The sequence below is a fragment of the Dendrobates tinctorius genome, unplaced genomic scaffold, assembly GCF_039654945.1.
Source record: "Dendrobates tinctorius isolate UK_male_01 unplaced genomic scaffold, ASM3965494v1 ptg000114l, whole genome shotgun sequence".
Lineage (NCBI taxonomy): Eukaryota > Metazoa > Chordata > Amphibia > Anura > Dendrobatidae > Dendrobates > Dendrobates tinctorius.
Genome location: NW_027361782.1, coordinates 23,231,850 through 23,252,640, shown reverse-complemented (window position 1 = coordinate 23,252,640; position 20,791 = coordinate 23,231,850). Strand labels below are relative to the sequence as shown.

General features: G+C 45.0%; 1 protein-coding gene across 7 annotated transcripts in view; it reads left to right on the top strand.

The window, feature by feature from the left end:
• The first annotated feature begins 374 nt into the window (after positions 1-374).
• The window catches only part of DACH2 (dachshund family transcription factor 2), a 417,731-nt gene continuing 397,314 nt past the window's right edge, over positions 375-20,791 (top strand). For 2 of the 7 annotated variants that reach the window (XM_073589884.1, XM_073589881.1), the window contains exon 1: positions 375-841. In XM_073589884.1, the coding sequence (XP_073445985.1) occupies positions 459-841 (383 nt within the window). In that variant the 5' untranslated portion in view covers positions 375-458. Of the gene's footprint in view, positions 842-1,547; positions 1,577-20,791 lie in introns of those variants that run through there. The other 5 variants (XM_073589885.1, XM_073589879.1, XM_073589883.1 and 2 more) reach the window with 3 other exon arrangements.

The window sequence follows — 20,791 nt, the reverse complement described above, 5'->3', positions numbered from 1 at the left end:
GTGCAGATCGGCATCTCTTCCAACACGCACAGCGTCCGGTTAACCCCTGCTCTGCTAGATGGAAGAGGTATTTCATCTTTGCGCAGAGGGAGATTTAACCCTGAATTAACCCTTGTATTGCTGTCTCCTCCTTCCAGTTAACCCCACCGGTCCCGGATGTCCTCCCCTTGTGGGCGGCAGGTAACCCCTGCAGTCCGCGATGAGGAGTTAACCCCTCGGTGTCGGGACGGCGCGGAGCCGGGACACGTTCTCATCAATAGCTTCCACAGAGTAGCACAGCGGAGCCCCGCCCCGTCCCGTCAACACCCAATCCTCGCGGAGCTCCGCCCCCTCCGCGGTCGCTGATTGGCTGCGGCGTGGTGTCGGTGGTGTGTGTGGCCGCTCCGCGCCCCGGGCTCCGGCACTCACTCAGAGGTAGCGGCGGCGGCTGCAGCTTCTTCCCGGCCGGGAGCCCGAGTATGGCCGTGTCCGCGCCTCCTCCTCCAGTGCTGAGCCCGGCGGAGTCTCCGCTGCTGGGCGCGTACAGCCCGGCTCCCGGCAGTGGCGGCAGTGAGTGCCGGATGGTGGAGGTGCACGGGGTGCGGGTGGCGTCCTTCGTGCTGGACGGGCAAGAGCTGATCTGTCTGCCGCAGGTGTTCGAGCTCTTTCTGAAGCACCTGGTGGGCGGGCTGCACACCGTCTACACCAAGCTGAAGCGGCTGGACATCACCCCGGTGGTGTGCACGGTGGAGCAGGTGCGGGTGCTGCGGGGGCTGGGGGCCATCCAGCCGGGGGTCAACCGCTGCAAGCTCATCACCCGCCGGGACTTCGAGACGCTGTACCAGGACTGCACTAACGCCAGGTCAGAGCCCGACACCATGTGTGCCCTGAAATGTACCATGTATACTGTGGGCTGTGCCCCAAAATGTACCAAGTGTGCCCTATGTGTGCTATGCCGTAATGTGTCCTGTACCAGGACTGCACAACGCCAGGTCAGAGCCCAACGTGTGCCCTGAAATGTACCACTGTGTGCTGTGCCCCATAATGTGTCCTGTACCAGGACTGCACTAACGCCAGGTCAGAGCCCGACACCATGTGTGCCCTGAAATGTACCATGTATACTGTGGGCTGTGCCCCAAAATGTGCCCTGAAATGTATCATGTATACTGTGTGCTGTGCCCCATAATGTACCAAGTGTGCCCTATGTGTGCTATGCCGTAATGTGTCCTGTACCAGGACTGCACAACGCCAGGTCAGAGCCCAACGTGTGCCCTGAAATGTACCACTGTGTGCTGTGCCCCATAATGTGTCCTGTACCAGGACTGCACTAACGCCAGGTCAGAGCCCGACACCATGTGTGCCCTGAAATGTACCATGTATACTGTGGGCTGTGCCCCAAAATGTCCCCTGAACTGTATCATGTATACTGTGTGCTGTGCCCCATAATGTACCAAGTGTGCCCTATGTGTGCTATGCCGTAATGTGTCCTGTACCAGGACTGCACAACGCCAGGTCAGAGCCCAACGTGTGCCCTGAAATGTACCACTGTGTGCTGTGCCCCATAATGTGTCCTGTACCAGGACTGCACTAACGCCAGGTCAGAGCCCGACACCATGTGTGCCCTGAAATGTACCATGTATACTGTGGGCTGTGCCCCAAAATGTGCCCTGAAATGTATCATGTATACTGTGTGCTGTGCCCCATAATGTACCAAGTGTGCCCTATGTGTGCTATGCCGTAATGTGTCCTGTACCAGGACTGCACAACGCCAGGTCAGAGCCCAACGTGTGCCCTGAAATGTACCACTGTGTGCTGTGCCCCATAATGTGTCCTGTACCAGGACTGCACAATGCCAGGTCGGAGCCCGACGCCGTGTGTGCACTGAAATGTACGAAGGATACTGTACATGTGTCCTGATGTGCTGTGCTCCGAAATATACCAAGTATGCCTTATATGTGCCCAGAAATGTACCAAGTATGCCCTATGTGTGCTGTGCCCCATATTGTGTACTGTATCAGGACTGCACAACGCCAGGTGAGAGCCCGATGCCATGTGTGCCGTGAAATGTACCAAGGATGCTCTGTCCCAAAATGTGCCAAGTATGCCCTATATGTGCACTGAAATGTACCAAGTTTACATTGTGTGCAGTGCCCAAAAAATGTGTTCTGTACCAGGACTGCACCAATGCCAGGTCAGAGCCCGATGCCTTGTGTACCCTATATGCGTATGCTGTGCCCCATAATGTGTCCTGAAAAGTACCATCCATACCCTATATGTGCCCCATAATGTATCCTGTACCAGGACTGCACCAACACCAGGTCAGAGCCCAACACTATGTGTGCCTTGAAAATATGCCTTGAAATGTTCTGTGCTCCATTATACCGTAAAGGAGTGTGGCCCATAATGTGTCCTGTACCAGGACTGCACCAAAGCCAGGTCAGAGCCTGACACCATGTGTGCCATGTATACCCTATATGTGTCCCAAAATGTGTGCTGTACCAAGACTACTCCAACGGCAGGTCAGACCCGGCACCATGTGTGCCCTGAAATGTACCATGTATACCCTATACGTGCCCATAATGTGCCCTATGCTAGTACTACCACCAATGCCAGGTAAGTGCCCGACACCATGTGTGCCCCAAAATGTGCTATGTATATCCTATGTGTGCTGTGCCCCATAATGTGCTATGTATACCCTATATGTGCTCCATAATGTGTCATGTACCGGAACTGCACCAACAGCAGGTCAGAGCCCGACACCATGTGTGCCTCATAATATGCCTTGAAATATTCTGTGCCCCATTATTCAGTACGGAGTGTGCCCCATTCTGTACCATGTGTGACCTGACAGGTGCTGTGCATCAAAATCTACCATGCATACCTTATATGTGCCCTGACAAGTGCTGTGCCCCATTGTACAGGATGGGAATGTGCCCAATAATGTGTCCTGTACCAGGACTGCACCATGTATGCCCTATAATTTGCCCTGACATGTTCTGTGCCCCATTATACAGGACAGGAGTGTTCCCCATAGTGTACCATGTGTGCCCTATATGTGTTCTGTATTAGGACTGCTTCAATGCCACGTCAGAGCCTGACACCATGTGTGCCCCATAATATGTGCTGACATGTGCGGTGCCCCATAATGTGCTGTGCTTCGACACGTGCTATGCCCCATAATGTGCCCACTAATGTACCGTTTCTGCCCCAAAATGTGTCCTCTTCCAGGACTGCACCAACACCTGGTCAGAGCCCAATGTCCTGTGCCCCATTATATAGTACAATAGTGTCCCATAACAGAGCTGCACCTACGCTAGGCCAGAGCTCAAATTATGTGCTGTGCCCTGTTACACAGTACAGGAGTGTGCCCCATAATGTGTTCTGTGCCTCATACCTTATGATATAGTACAGGACTACACCAATGCCAGGTCAGACCTCAAAATACAGTATGTGCTGTGGCTAATAATAATAATAATCATCTTTATTTTTATATAGCGCTAACATATTTCGCAGCGCTTTAGTTTGCACACATTGTGAGCCCCATCGGGGACAGCGATGACAATCTAAATTCCCTATCAATATGTCTTTGGAATGTGGGAGGAAAGCGGAGAATTTTAGGAAACCCACGCAACCACGGGGAGAACATACAAACTCCTTGCAGATGTTGTCCTTGGTGGGATTCAAACCCAGGACCCGAGCGCTGCAAGACTACAGCGCTAACCACTGAGCCAGCGTGCTGTCCCGTAATGTGCTCTGTGCCTCATTCTGTAGTACAGGAGACTTCCCTATACTGTGCCCCATAATTGGACTAGGTCAGCGCCAGGTCAGACCCCAAAATGTGTCCTGTGCCTCATTATTTAGTACGCCTGATTATGTGCCCTGTGCCTCCTGATGTCTCCTCCTGTACAGTCTGAGTTTGCCTTATGTTTTGTCCTGTGCCTCGCGTCTCATTACGGGTATTACACTATAGATGTTAGCTGCAGTCTTATGTAACACCCCAGATAACAGGGCTGTGCCTCATGTACACCTCATGAAGTTTACTGCACCGCATCTACAGTGATCGTGTCACACGTCTGCTACCTAAACGCTGCCAACTTCTCTGTACATCGCCTCATATAGTCCTACGTCTTCACCCCCCTCTGGACTGTGCCTCAGACCTTACACCCATGGAGGAGTTGGAATATGCCTAACAGGCGGCGAGCAGTCCCCTGTACTATACTGTTTACTTACTGAGCCCACCCTCCTCATACTATGTGCCCCCAAATTACTCATTGTATACTGTGCCTCGAGTAGATAGGAAGAGTAATGCGGCGACTCATAGTCGCCTTATTGTGCCTCACAGGAGAGAAGTTTTCCCATCATGTTTGCTTCTCCAGTCTGAGGCAGCGTGCACAGTGTGCATCAGTCTGGGGCACTGTATACACTGCACTTGATGTTGTTTTTTTCTGCTTTCTCTTTTATTTATTGTTTCTCTTCCATTTATCGCTCTATTGTCCCCATACTTGGGATGTTTGCTGTGATATCTGGTACTATTCCCTTTATGCACTGTGTTCTGTCCCTAAAGTGCACCCTGAGCCCCCGAGTCAGAGCCGCGGGGAAGTGGAAAGTGGATGATGTTTGTAAATAGATTAAAAAAAAAAAATTACAAATTAAGAGGGAACACAAAGCAGAGAGGGCTAAAAAGTATCATTTTTTTTTTCCGGCCTTTGAGTACAGATAATGTAGTAGATGTCACCTGCAGTCCTATGTAACACCACAGATAACAGTGATAACTCTCTGAGCACAGATAATGTAGTAGATGTCACCTGCAGTCCTATGTAACACCACAGATAACAGTGATAACTCTCTGAGCACAGATATTGTAGTATATGTCGCCTACAGTCCTATGTAACACCACTGGAAACAAACATTTCCAGTGGTGTTACATAGGACTGCAGGTAAGGTAGTATTTCCACGCGCTTTATAGATCTTCTGGTACAGTAGAACGCATGAGATGTTTAGTTTTGTATGAAGTGATGATGTGGATGGGAGATGTCTCCTGACTCAGATGATTTACAAGTTTGGTGTAACTTGGGTAATTGCTTTGCAAGCAGTTTTCTCCTCACAATGCGTTGGATTCTGGACACTTTGTGGGCAGGATGTATACTCCTGAGGGCTGTTATCAGGACTGCGCTGTGGACGGTTACACTTGTTTCTTTCTCCCTGTGGACTCCACTTGCCTCCTCACATGTAATAACACATGTACGTACGTGTGCGGCGTGTGAACTTCTGCACTGCTTTGTATTGTGCAGTCACTGTCCTCATCACTGACATTAGGCTCCGTGTTCTATGTGTTCCTGTTTGTGGTGTATTTTCTGTATTCTGCTTACACCTGCAGCCTGGATATCCGGATATCCCCACTGTTTCGTGCACCATGACATAATGAGGTGTACGCTGCTGTGTGCATGCTCACCCGACAGCTGTGGAATAGTCAGTTGCTTTACTTTGTCTGTAGCTATTTGTTCTGTGCGCACTCTCTAGCTGTTTTGTGCAGTGTTAATACCAAATGTCCTCTATATTATAGGTGCTCTACTTCTGTAATATTTATTACAAATTTCTGTCCTCCTGGTGCGGTGACTGTTACTGATTCTGTCATACTTGTATATACAGTGTATTATTGTGTAGACCAGTGTTTAAGTGCCGGCTGTGCAAATTGCATTAAAGGCCCCTGAGGTGATAATCGTACCCTGCTGCACCGCATCAATATAGTGCTGCTATGCTCTGGGGGCACCTACTACAGGTGGGGGCTCTCCAGCTAATAACTTCCAACACGTGCTGGCAGCAATCTGTATACCCGAGATTTAGGGACAAGGCTCGTTTCCAATGTCAGATGGATATGCCAAAGTAGCGTAGCTGGGAATGTTATTTGACGCAACAAATAGTGTATTATTGTATCTTAGCTAAGGTGTTGCACAGGACTGCAGGTGACGTCTAGTACACTATCTGTACTCACAGAGTTATCACTTTATCTGTAGTGTTACATAGGACTGCAGGTGACATCTATATTATCTGTACTCAGAGTTCTCACTGTGTTATCTGTGGTGTTACATAGGACTGCAGGTGACATCTAATACATCATCTGTACTCCGTTATCACGCTGATCTAATGCTGGAACTCCAAATAATCGCATCTTCAGCTCAAGTTCTCCTGTAACTTCCAGATCCACGCTTGAAGGCGCAGTCTTGTTTGCGGTGAGTATCTGGTGTGACGCTTCGCACAGTGATGTGTTATTAATGGAAAAATGTTTGCAGAATAGATGTCTTAATAGAGTCTGGTGTCTCTAATTTGTGTGTGGTAAAGATAACCCTCTCACCACCGCTGTGTGCTACATCTCTGCTCTGTATACTGTGTATTTGCATGTGTTACACGTACAGCGGCACCGACTTTGTCATTTAATATATACTTCGGTACTGTGTAATTTTGTAATAACTGTCAGCTGCAGTCCTATGTAACATCACAGATAAGTTATAACTCCCTGAGTACAGATAATATAGTAAATGTCACCCGCAGTCCTATGTAGCACCACAGTGATAGTTCTCTGAATACAAATAATATAGATGTTACCTGCAGTTCCATGTCACACCACATATAACACAGTGAATACAGGTAATAGTAGATGACACCTGTAGTCCCATGTAACCCCACCGATAACGTGGTGGAATCTTGTACATCTGTATTTGTAGACTGATATATTTTATGGTTAGTCTGTGACGGCCGCCTCTCTGACCTTCTTTCCCACAGTTTGCTGCCATCCTGTGCGTATGTCACGTTGTGGGTACTAATATCAGCCCTTGTGTCATTATTTTAGATGGAGGCATCATTGTATCTTCTTACCTGTGTGTAATGGAAACATTGTACATTCCTTTCCTAATGTTGGTGCTGCTGTTGTTGGCATTTGCACCTGTTGTTGGTGCTTGTAGCAGGACTCTTACCACTGTTAGGTCTTTCTTTTGCTCGGATGGTCGTTCTTGGTTTGTATGAATATGATCATCATTCTGGCTCTAAGTGTTTAGGGCCCGGGCCCCTGAGCTTGGTTTTTGTCACTTTCAGCCTTTTGCCAGGTTATGAGCGCCATTGCACAGATTGCTGTGAGCTGGGGTCTGAGGATAATATAAATGATTTGTCAGGAAGATTAGAAATGTCCGGAGCCCCTCCTGACCCCTACACTGCCGGCCTCCCCTCATTCTGCAGCCGGTCCTCTCCAACTTCAAGGGACAGTGCTGGAATGTGGGAATTTGGGTCAGCAGGGGATGTGGCCTCGGACCTCCATTTACGCACTTGGCATCTTTTTCTGCTTTTCATTTCCAGAAAATAAAATCAAAGCCTCAATTAAAATGAAAACAAAAATTATAAGTTTTTATGAAAACTGATTTTGGTTTCCTTTTTTTAAATTTTTGTTTGGGTTATTTTTGTTCCCTGCTTTGACTGTGATCATCTGGCACTGATCAATGACAGATTATAGGGATTTTATTATAATATTTATATTTTGCATCAATGTATCTGCCTATTGATTTGTAAAATCCTAAGGAATAGAAAAAAATTTGTCCTCAGACGTGACCGGAGACTACAATGAATCGTACATAGGAAGTGTATAAAGCGGGATGATGGAGTGCTACAGATTGTATTCCCTCCTGAAACTGCAGATGTGCCATATGGGATCACCGGATCCAGTGGTGCACCTCTTGTAGGGGTCATTGCACCATGTCTAGCACTATCAGGATGGGATCTAATGAGATCTGCCATGCCATATATCCTGTGCAGTCCTGACACCGCAGCAGCTGTAATCCCTCAGTTTGCAGCAATGTTCCAGTACCGGTGACTGGTATCAGTCTGGACTCAGTGATTGTCTAGACTGGATGCAAGTGCAACAAATCCTCAGCTGTTAGGTAGGACAGAGTTTTAGCTTCTGTGTATAACCAAACTAAATTCTATTCAGAAATTTGCAAAACTTTTCAGTGGTCACTCATTGAAGTCCTGATGTTCCCTGGTCTAGAGAGACAGCGTCCAGTGTAATTACCGTATATATTTTCATTGACGATGTGATGACCGGAGCCTGAAATTCTTCGCCACTGAACACATTTTCCCATTGGCTCGTCCACCAGATTTACTTGTCCGAAGAGAGGTTTTATGTGATGGGGCTGATTAAGGAACACAGACTCGTGGAAATTAATTGGCTCCGTAAATAAGTTCAATATTTTATTCCACCAATGGCCCAGACACGGAGCCAAGAGCCGGGGTAATTACTCTGCGTCACTGATCGGGCCAGAATCATAATCACTGGTTGGCAAATATGTGCAGTACTGAAGCTGGTGGCGGTTATGGATTTTTTTTTTTTTTTTTTTTGTTATGCACCGGTTAGAATCTGTTCACACTTTAATACTTATAACGCAAACATTATATGGAAACATTGTGACTTTACATGATGGGTTTTGCGCCCGGGGGAAAAAAATGTCATACACTTCTAAATATAGTTATTTTTTGGGCGTTGATTTCTGCTTGTTGCTTGCTAGGGAAACTAAAAAACCCAGCGTAAAAATTTATATATACAATTTTTTGTTTTTTTCCTTTAAAATTATGATTTTTTTTTAATACATTTTGCTGCAGATGTGTGCAAATCTGATAACAAGCCAGGAGACATTGATGGGGTATAAAAGGATTAAATGTGTTTCTGAGATGAGTTTCGTTACACCATAGTGTCATCCCCTCCTGCCACCCTGCTCCGTGTGACCCCCGCTGATGGGCCGCTCGCCTGACCTCCTCCTTATTCTCCCCTTGTTACGCTACACTTTCCTCCAGACTTTCCTTTGATACATTTTTCTTTGCTTCTGTATTTTTTGTTTTATTAAACTTTTGTATCTGTTTTTTGATTTTTGAATACTCTTAATATTTTTTTTCCTTCCGAGCTTTTTTCTTGACCCGCTGCCCACTATGTAGCAGTGCGGATATATTCCCACCTCTTACCGCTTAGTCACAGGGGCCACATCTGGTGGGTGACAGCTCGGGATCTCTGCTCTTGTGGGTCATAAATGCTAAATGGTTTTGTCGCCTGTATGAACCAGCCGGTCCCTCCCCGATGTCCGCGCACCTTGCGCCTGCCATCTTTACATTTATCACTGTCTCTTTATGGGGAGCCCCCACCTCCATGTTTACATTGCTGCTGCCGGCCGGACCCCATTGGAGGCTCGCACACATCGCCTCTCGGTTCCTGTTGAATATTCAGTAGTGTTATTCACCAAGCCTCTTTATTTTTTTTCTTTTTCCCATCTCCTTTCTTCTCCTTTTCTTCCTTTTCACAGCGCCGGGACCTGTACAAATCTGTGTCGCTTCAAATCAAGCCCCTTCTGCGGAGATAACATAATGTTAAGTTGCGTTTTGCTCCAGAAAGGGGATGCGCAGCATTTACACCCAATAAGGCTGATTGTGGCAGCGCATGCAAATGCTGTTTTGATTTATCTCTCTTTGCACTTTTTTCCATTTGAATTGATCCTGCATTAATTTTGCGGCGCGGCTGTGTGAGGCTGCAGATGTTGCCCTGTGTTTAATAAATCAATGAGACAGATCTGAATGAATCACTTCACATAGATTCTGCCTCTTGGTTTGATGTCTGCAAGTTATTCTTAGCTTGTTATCATGACAGATGCATTAATGTCCTATACACTGTCAGCAATCAGCAGAGAGGTTGGAGACGTTTAAAGCGACAGTGGCGGAAAAAAATAAAAATACAAATGGAGAAAGAAATCACTTTGTCACGTTCGGGCGGGTGCCTTGTGAAAGATACATTGTATTTATACCGAGAAACAAAATGGATCAGCTGTTTCAGAAAATCCCAAATGTTCACTTTCCTCTTTTTTGTAAACTTTTTTTTCCAATGAAAAATAGTTGTTAAAAAGTTTAAAAATGCATTAAAAAGCCCAATATCAAAGCTTCATGATCACAAGTTATCCATTAAGTTGATTTTAGTTAACCTTAAATGTGGCAGAATTAACCCACAACTGAGCATTTTTGCACCAAAGTTAACCCTATAGGATTTTCAATCTGGAAAATGTTGTCACCTAGCTGCTACACCGGTGTCCGCCACATACGTAACAGGTATAATACATTATTTTTCTATCTGCTATCTGTAAAATTGTCTAACAACCATCTGTCATTACCGCTGCCACTGCTATTGGCACCCAGCTTTTTTAACGCCCTCCAAAATGAGTGTGCCTCGTTATTTTGTAATAGGGGTAGGATACACTTGTCGTTTGGGGTTCCAGTAAAGCTGGGTGACACCTCAGTTACAGCTGCAGTAACATATTTGTCATCCAAGTAAAGCTTGTGTGTTTTGTTGAATTTTACTATAAATTCGTCCCATATTTTTTCCTCCCAAGTAGATGAATTTATAAATTGTTATTGCCGGGATCATAGGGGGAAGGGCGGAGGAAGGGGAATGCGCCTCGTGTGGATCCTGATCCCACACGCCAGGGTTTACTATTGAACAAGTCATTATTTGCAAAAGGAAAAAGGGAAAAATCAATAGGAAAATCGTGAGTTTAGTGAAGCATTTTTCACATTAACATTTGACTGTAATGAAAGTGACAGCAGCGGATTATGAACGATTATGGCGTTTGGTAAATGTCACCTATCAATCTCACGGTATGCGGAGGGGAGGAGCAGGGACGAGGGGAAGCAGCTGCTCCGGGTAAGATTTGTAGAAACTCTGCCTTTTATTAAACTCCTACAACCTGCCGGAGACGAGTCTGAAGACGGACGGTCATAAAGATCTGAAGAATCAATCAGCGCTGGCGAATACGTCACAGATACAGGGGAGCGATCCATGCACCGCGGCATTGTGACTGAGAACACTTCTGCTGCTACTTCTTGCGTTTTGAAATTTTCATTGACTATTTAAAAAAGAAATTAAAGGATACAATTTTGACAGAAGTGTTGTGAGCAGTGTCGCCAAAAATCCGTGCATTATCCATGTTATCACTGTCCCCATCATTGCTCTCATCGTCATCCTCGTTATCATCGTTCTCACGCTCTTCTTTACAGTTCATTACACTTTATATTATTTACATTAAGGGAAGCTATAAAGCTGTTGAGTATTTATCCCTGAGATGTATCCTGGCGAGGACCGGTCACTACAGTAGGAACAGATCCTCAGGGCTTCCCAGCAACGTTGTGTCACAGGATTAAAATCTGTGGGCAATTGGTCAGTGACTTGCTGTGGTTGTAAATTGCATGTAGTTTGCGACACCCCTAAGACTTAGAATACGCGGCGACACTTGTAGTCTAGTCTAATTGTGACGTTGATTCTGATGGTTTCCTGTTGAGTTGTGACTTCGCACCACTGTGACATAAGGTGTAAATGATTCCAAATACCATGTAATCCATTTTCCGTCTTGTTGCAAGTAGCAATAGGCCCAAAGCTCAGAAGACGACCCCTTTTGGAGATGTCTTTCTACTATAGTGCTTGGATTTTAGATTAGACTTTATTACTGATCTGTATTGTATTCAGTGATCGTAAAGAGTGTATGTCCTGTAGGAATAAGGGGATCCTCAGAATTGTACCTTGTGGGGGGCCGCTGAACCCTGATGGGGTCTGACCTTGCTGTGCATCCTAAAACAGATTTGTCGCCCTTCTCTACATCCACTCTTGTATAAGGTTCATCTGTCTCTTGCACTTTCTGAGCACCGAGTCTTCCTTCTCATTGCTGAAGGCATAAAGCGCGTAACAATATCATGTATTACGTTACAGGAGATTACAGTGGAGAACTATGAATGATTAATGGGCTGTACAGAAGAGCGCGTCTATTCACTAAAGATCCCAGCAGATCAGGCAGCTCGGCTGTCGCAGCGCCATTACCAGTGATCCCGCAGACCTGCAAAATGACCGATCAGCGTCTGCCTGTGATAAGCGGTGCCTAGTAATGAGCGGCACCGCCAAATGTATGGGAGATGCCTCCTAAACCAGAACATACCCCAACTCCCATCATCCACTCCTGTTATTTGCATACTGAGGGTCCCGATCTTCACATTTGCAGACAACTGCCTGTTACCATTGCTTTAATGTTCAGATTTTCTCTGCGATTGACTCGTCTTCCTCTTTTGGGCCATAGAGACCGCCACAAATCTTTAAACAAAAGCGCCCATGCCCCCCGCCCTCCCTCCTGCCTTCCCGGGGCTCAGACGTGGTACAAAGTGTTTTGACGTTCGCTTATTGCTCCCCGGTGTTGATTTATGACCTGCATTGTTTTAATTAATAGAAATGTGAGGTTTGTTTAAGCGTGCGGTTCCTGGCAGATTAAATATTAGACACATACATCCAATTTGTATTTCTCTCCAAGTTCCACATAGTAATCGCTGCTTCCCTACAATGGAGCTTATCTCATGTGGCTTAAAGGGAGATGACACCTGAAATCTCTGATGATACAGATTGGAAAGAAATGTATCAAAGCAGCTCCATAAACCACCAATGCTTCAGAAATCTGCCCTAAAACGCACAGGAACCACATGTAATATAGTAAATTTACTGACCCTAATTGATGAATTTTAATATTTTTAATGACCCGGCGGTCAGTGATCAGCTGCAGCTGTCAAGTGGGGGTATATGGGCATCTGTGGTCATTGTAAGCAGAACTGAGGGATGTCTGGGAGTAACGGGAGAGTACCATATATACTAAATTATTTTACATGCATTTCATCAGGGTGAAGCTTTTTCATAATCTCTCGCAACCTTTATAATTAATTTCCATAAATGTATAATACCGCCACCAGGTTCAAGAATTCAACTACTATAATACTACTTCTATGTATAAGACTATAACTACTATAATACTGTCCCTATGTACAGGAATATAACTACTATAATACTGCCCCTATGTACAAGAATGTAACTACTATAATACTGCTCCTATGTACAAGAATATAACTACTATAATACTGTTCCTTTGTACAAGAATATAACTACTATAATACTGCCACTATGTACAAGAATATCACTACTATAATACTGCTCCTATGTACAAGAATATAACTACTATAATACTGCCCCTATGTACAAGAATGTAACTACTATAATACTGCTCCTATGTACAAGAATATAACTACTATAATACTGTCCCTATGTACAAGAATGTAACTACTATAATACTGCTCCTATGTACAAGAATATAACTACTATAATACTGTTCCTTTGTACAAGAATATAACTACTATAATACTGCCACTATGTACAAGAATATAACTACTATAATACTACTCCTATGTACAAGAGTATAACTACTATAATACTGTCCCTATGTACAAGAATATAACTACTATGATACTGCCTCCTATGTATAAGAATATAACTACTATAATACTGCCTCCTATGTACAAGAATATAACTACTATAATACTGCTCCCTATGTACAAGAATATAACTACTATAATACTGCTCCTGTCTACAAGAATATAACTACTATGATACTGCCCCCTGTGTATAAGAATATAACTGCTATAATACTGCTCCTATGTACAAGAATATAACTACTATGATACTGCCTCCTATGTACAAGACTATAACTACTATAATACTGCTCCTATGTACAAGAATATAACTACTATGATACTGCCTCCTATGTACAAGACTATAACTACTATAATACTCCCCCTATGTATAAGAATATAACTACTGTAATACTGCTGCTTATGTACAAGAATATAACTACTAGAATACTGCCCCTATGTACAAGAATATAACTACTATAATACTGCTCCCTATGTACAAGAATATAACTACTATAATACTGCCCCTATGTACAAGAATATACTATGATACTGCCTCCTATGTACAAGACTATACTGTAATACTGCTCCTATGTACAAGAATATAACTACTATAATTCTGACCTAAAAAGAAGTAATTGCACCACTTGACTGCTGTATTGTCACTTAAGCATGTACATTACTTTTTACATGTAGCTGTCATTTCTGCTTTTTGAGCATCCTCTCTGGTGCACAGAACTTGCGCTGCGTTTCGTTTCACACGTGACCTGTAGTTTTTATCTGCGGTTTATTAAGTGATTTTATATTGTTTTCTAGGAGCTTGAAAGTGCTTGGTGCGGCTGCGTGCTATCGGGTGTCAGGAGACTGATCTCGGGTATCTGCTTGCCATGTGACAGGTTGAGAAAGCGCAGAGGGGAAAAAATCGTATTGATTGGTCTCTGTATTAAAGTTTGAGATCAGCAGCAGAGGCCGAGCTGCGCGCCTTGTTTTATGATTTTCTCAGCTGCCATTGATCTCTCCATTTTATTGCATTCATTATTTATTAAAAGAATTTGCAAGCTAAACATAACGTTAAGCCGCTCGGCACACGGGGACCGCACTTAGGAAATTGAATGGAAATTGCATTAGAGGTGAACATCTGTGCTGTCTTTTCCACTCCTGCTGTTTATGGGTCTGTATAAAAGTTGTATTGGATTAACAGGGAGCCCTAAAGTGGAAACAAAATATGTCCGCTCCCGGTAAACCATTCCACATGTGTGATCGTATCGGGCCTGGGATTGCTTTTGTAATATTTTTTAATATGCATATGTATATATTTTTTGTAATATCTTTTTATCATTCTACCTCCCAATATTTATTTTGAAAACTCACACAAAGGTATGTGCCATAAAGGAAATCTGTTCTCCATACACGGACCTCTGGGTGAGCTTGTGAGCAGGTATGAATGAGTGCAGCTGCAGTATAAAGCACAGCGAGTAGCAGAAGTTGGAGCCTCGGACATCCATTAGATGTCACCCAGAGGTAGCGTCTTGTATAAAGTGTATGAGACCGTCATCGAACATTCACTTGAAAGCTGGCTCCAACTAATTCCAAGGTGCTCATAGCTCCCCCAAATCCTTCAGACATGTGTTTTCTTGAATCCTCTATTAAGGGGCACAAATCTACAAAGATCCCATGTTTCATAAGAAATAACTTTCAAAAAGTTGTAGAAAGTTATGTTACAATAATGCAAGAATTTTGGAGTGAAACTGCCAGAAATGTAGCAAATTTTCTTGTTGATTTGTATTGACGCCAGACATTGAGACTTTGGCCCGGATTAATGAAGACTGGCGTTGTGTACACGTTCCTAAGTGCGGGGGGTTCAGATAGACAAGGTGCTACATTCACTAAGCGGCAGGTTCCTTACCAGAAATGTTACTCCAGTTGAAGAGGAGAGTAAAGTTTTTCCTGCAAGTAACGCCACGGAATCTGTTGCCTGGTGTTGCTAGCTGCTCCGCTTGATTCACAGAGGCTCTCCAAAACGGACCAACGCCAAATTTTTTTTGCAAAAATGTTGTGACATTTGAAGGTGCTTTATGCCAGAGTTCTGATGTGCACACGATGTTACATAAGCACCTTGGTGTTTTTATGCCAGACCCGGAGAGCTCTGCCACATCCTTGCAAAGTGGGCAGAACTTGGTCGGGGCAGGGTGAGGCAGTTGAGAAATGCCCCAACTTAATTAGTGCTCCCTTCATTAAGACTGGCCTACAGAACGCCAATGAGAATGAATCAAGGTCTTTGTGTTTAGCTCGTCATCATATCCATGATTTCTGCTTTCTGTGAATAGTAACGTTCTTATTTGCACGCAGACGCTGAAAACTTGTCCAAATCTAAAGCTTCTGACAGCGAAGGCTTTGCCGCTATGTTCCCACTTGATGACAACGCGCAGTGAACACTTGGGCATCACATCTGTTTTCTGTTCTGGTGGTTTGTTCCATTTTATCACCTTTTATACAAGATGTATCAGAGCGGGTGCAATGTCTGGGTTGTCGTTTTATGAGATTGACTAGACTGGATACATTTGTAGATATATTCCGCTTTGTGTTAGGACTTGACCGCACTTTGCTTCTAGTTGTTTATTACTTTTTTTTTCAGCGACTCGATGCAGAAATCTTGAATTTTATTAGACGTTGCACATCTGGTAATTAATTTGGCTCTTGTTTCGATCCAGACTGATCTTTGCTTCTGTATGGGACCTACAGACCCTATATAATCCAGTGTAGTGACCCCGGCGGTGCGCACATCTCACCGGAGGAGGCTCCTCATCTATTGATTAGTGCTGTTTTGTAAGCATCTATATTTCATGGCGGGCAGGAGGTTTCTAAGTTACGGACTCCGCCAGTTGTTGTGTCCTGCTGCCTGAATGAGGGATAAATAATTTATGGGACACCAATGGGAATAGGAGTTCTTCGTCAATCTTTAATAGACGGACACATGAAAAGTAGATTTAAAAATTACAGTGGCAAATATGCAACCATCTCCTCAAATACAACGGCAGCCGAGCAGAGAAATCCCCATAAGATGTTCTAGTTTATCAGATATCTAGGAATTGGAGGAGAAAATGAAGCTGTAATGACTGAGGGTCCTGCTGAGCACGGTGGGAGTTGTAATTCGAAAACCGCTGGATTGCAGTATGCTACATATATTTTTGGATCTCGTGTTTGTATGATGTGCTGATCGGCTGTATTGGGGTGTCCGGCAAGCTGACGCCGGGGGTTTCAATTTTATTTAGATGCTGTTTGTACTCTGGAGGAGTCAGCCTTTCCCCCAAATTGTCACGTCGGGCAGACCCCAATAACTGTTCTGCAACAAGCCATGCACCTGCGTACCCATCACGTCGGGTGGACCCCAATAACTGCGCTGCAACAAGCCATGCACCTGCGTACCCATCACGTCGGGCGGACCCCAATAACTGCGCTGCAACAAGCCATGCACCTGCGTACCCGTCATGTCGGGCGGACCCCAATAACTGCACTGCAACAAGCCATGCACCTGCGTACCCGTCATGTCGGGCGGACCCCAATAACTGCGCTGCAACAAGCCATGCACCTGCGTACCCGTCACGTCGGGCGGACCCCAATAACTGCACTGCAACAAGCCATGCGCCTGCGTACCCGTCATGTTGGGCGGACCCCAATAACTGCACTGCAACAAGCCATGCGTCTGCGTACCCGTCACGTCGGGCGGACCCCAATAAGTGCACTGCAACAAGCCATGCACCTGCGTACCTGTCACGTCGGGCGGACCCCAATAACTGCACTGCAACAAGCCATGCACCTGCGTACCCGTCACGTCGGGCGGACCCCAATAACTGCACTGCAACAAGCCATGCACCTGCGTACCCGTCACGGGCGGACCCCCAATTACTGCACTGTAGCAAGTCATTCATCCACATACTCATCGCATCGTTGGACAGGGGGTTATTCCCAGAAGATGAGTGCTGACCATGAATGAAAGCAAGCGGAGATTTTCCAAACCACAAGGAACAGATGAAGAAAAAACATTAGAAAATTGTCTTAAAGGGGTTGTCCCTTAATGTAAGAGTTAATGACCCAGGGTGAAGTAATAAATGAAGATTCTCCTGGACCGCTGAACTCTCTCCTCTCATTACCACTTCCATGTCTGGCGGTGGCGCTTTGTGACTGAGTGCAGCTGGTCAGCAGCCACTGATCGACCTCAGTCTTTACATTCCATCAGAGCTGACGGCTTGCTTTGGCTGCAGCCTTCACAATGCATCCAAGATAATCAGTGGTCACGGAAAGTCACGGAAAGCTCCGTACTGGATGTGGCTGCCGTGCTGCGTATACAGGAGCAGCAGTGGTCTGGGAGGTGAGTATACATGTTTACTATGCCAGCGCTGACCCCATAACATTAACTTTTAAAGTAAGGGACTACCCCTTTAAATTGATTGTCCAGAATCAGGTAAACATGGCTGTCTTCTCTTCAGAAACAGCTCCCCCACCCCCTGATGGTGGTGTCTGTAATTACACCTCTGCCTCTGTGAATGGAGCCGAGCTGTAACGCCACACATAGCATTTGCAAGGAAGGGTGTGGTTCGCTGTTCAGCCATGAGTATCGAAACCTGGATAACCTCCTTATCCTTTTAGTTACAGGGCAAAACATTTCCTGCAAAACTGATACCTGCAGCTTGTGTGGTGTGCAGAGGATTGTCTGCACTGGGTTGGTCCAGACTGGTTTCTAGCCTCTGAGCACAGACGCCAGCATTCCTATTCACTGACAGCAAGCATTGATCCTGAAAATGTTGACAAACAAGCTGCACCTCTAATTCTAAACCTGAGTGACAGTGTCATTTACAGTCACATCCAGAGCTGCAGTCTGAACCCGCACTCAGCACTGTTATGGAAATATATATGTATATGTATTTCATCTAGCTCTCACTTGCCTGCTATAGGCTATATACTGCTATATACTCCATATACTCATGTATTCTTATATAGCCATATGCACACATACGTATTTACAGATTGAACTCTATAACTAGTTGGTGGAAATGACCTCCTGCCCCCCCCCATGAGAGAGTCTGGGGAGCTGATGTGATCTCATGATAGCATTGTCTTGTGACATTTGTCCCAGACACACAGAAGACGAAGTTAGGCCAGATGGTCCAAGCCGATATTGGAGTCTTGCTGACATTGGAATACAAGGGGCAGTATATCATCTGATTCTTAAGTCACCTTAGGTCGGACGCCCATATATGTTCATGTATTTAAACTGACCAATTAGATTAAAAGTTCAGCCTTTATGTTAAGGAGTAACCACTCCTTTCTGCACGAACTGATAAAAAACCATGAATGTGAATAAAACCAGCAGAGTTTTGCTGGATGGTATTGCTGCTAACCAGGTGTGGCGTCTTTCCTTCCTTGAGCGCTCAATAAGACTGTCTAATTAGGACAGGCCGCAGCACGCACAAGGGTATCTCTACCTAATCAATCAAATTTCCATGTCAATTTGGCGCCCAACGTGGGGCGCCACTTGATGTAGAAATTTATATGGGTAGATATACCCTTGTGCGTGCTGTGTCCTGCTCAATAAGACTAATTTGGGCAGGACACAGCACGCACAAGGGTATATCTACCCATATAAATTTCTACATCAGCACCACACTGCTGTGTGCATCATTAGAGATTGGGGTATCGGTTGCTGCGGAGAGACGTTCCAGGGTATCTAAAGCCGTGGAGCATCCGAGCAGCACAAGAAAGGAGATGCCCTGCACCGTCATTCATTATTGCTCCCACGAGGCACTTCTCATTCAGACAGCGATGAGAGCAGATTATAACTGCAGCTTTGACTGTGACTAGAGTATAAGGGTATGTCTACGAGTGGCAGATTTGTTGCAGGCGTTTCTAGGAACATCATCTGGGTGGGATCAGACAAGCAAATATGCACCAAAGCGGCAGAGTTATTGGTGCAGATTTGGATGTGATTGGAGTATAAGATATGCTGTGGGTTGGGATCTCTACAAGATCGAGAAGACCAAGGCTTTACAATCGGGTGAAGTTTACCTGAGTATAAAAAGCCATTTCAAAATTTTCATCCAGAAAAAAACTGATTCAGTGTATCCATGAAGATTGGCTCCAATATGGATGTGTGTGTATATAGATATATAATGTATATCTGTATGTGACTGAGACATGGATGTCTGACTCCAACCATGTTTACACTTGTCAGTCTCTTACGCTGGGTTCACACAAGCATATTTCATGCTCCTCTTATGGGCTGCAGTGCATGGTTTGGCGGCATGTCTCCCTGGTGGGTCTGAGGCTGAAGATTGTGAAAGGCTGAGTTCACACAAGCGCATTAGGTAGCCTTGTTGCAAGATTTATTTTTGCTGGAAGGAGGAGTTGCAGTTTTAGTTTTTAAATGACGGAAATCCGACGTATCACATCGTAGTGAATGGGTCCGCCAGGTGCTGTGTGCATCGGTGGTCATGGGACACATCCTTCCCTGCAGGGTTTCCATTTTTCTGCCCCGATAATGTAAAAATAACTAAACGGCAGTGTGAACCCGGCCTGACTGTGGATTATTCGGAGGTCCTCTCCACAATGTTCTCTGTTTTACTTAGGACTGCGTGTTTTCTCTGCTGTTCGTGGCTGTGGCGGCTCCGTGTAAGGCACTGTATGACATATCCGTGCGCTGTGCCTGGGTTTGCTGCAGGCGGCACATTAACGTCTTACACTGAGCGCTCAGTCACAGTGGTTGAAGAAGTAATTAATAACGAGGCCCACTGTCAGGGTTTCCAGATCGCTGACATAATCATCTGTGGTCAGCGATGGCTGCGCTTAGGTGGAATTAAAAGGATTTTCCGCTTAGATCAATGGTTCTGTAACGTTGTAATAAGCATTGTTTTATTTCCTGACCATTCTCTAGGTCTCTGCTTGATGTCGGTAAATAAAAAGTTGTCTTTACATATAGAGGGTTAAAATGTGTAAAAATCTAATGCCTGTCGCAGCTGATGGTTTGCTACCATTGGGGTTTGTGCACACGTTGATGTAGAAATTTCTGCATCTCTTGGCAGGTAAAACACTTCCTAAAATAAATGCTTTTCTGACGCGTTTTTGGTTTTTAGATTTTTTTCCGCACTCATTAGTATGGGTGAAATCTGCATCAAAACACTGACGGAATTGACATCCTGCAGATATAAACCTGCAAGTCTAAACTAAGCACCGTGCACACGAGACGCCAGGCTTTTCATTCACTTTGCTGACATGTGGAAAACTTCAGGTTTTGTGACAAATCTGTGCAGAGAAAAACGCGACGGTGTGCACAGACCCCTACAGCATCTCTCACTTAGGCAATCCGCTGAAGCTGCACTCATCTCTCCTGAATTATTTGCAACAATGTATTGGGCTGTTGAGTGTACAGATGTTCTAGAGCGGATACATTGTTGCAATAGTAGAGCAGTGAGATGTGTTCTATCAGGATGTCTCTGGACTCTGATACTAATGTTCCTTATTCCCTGAC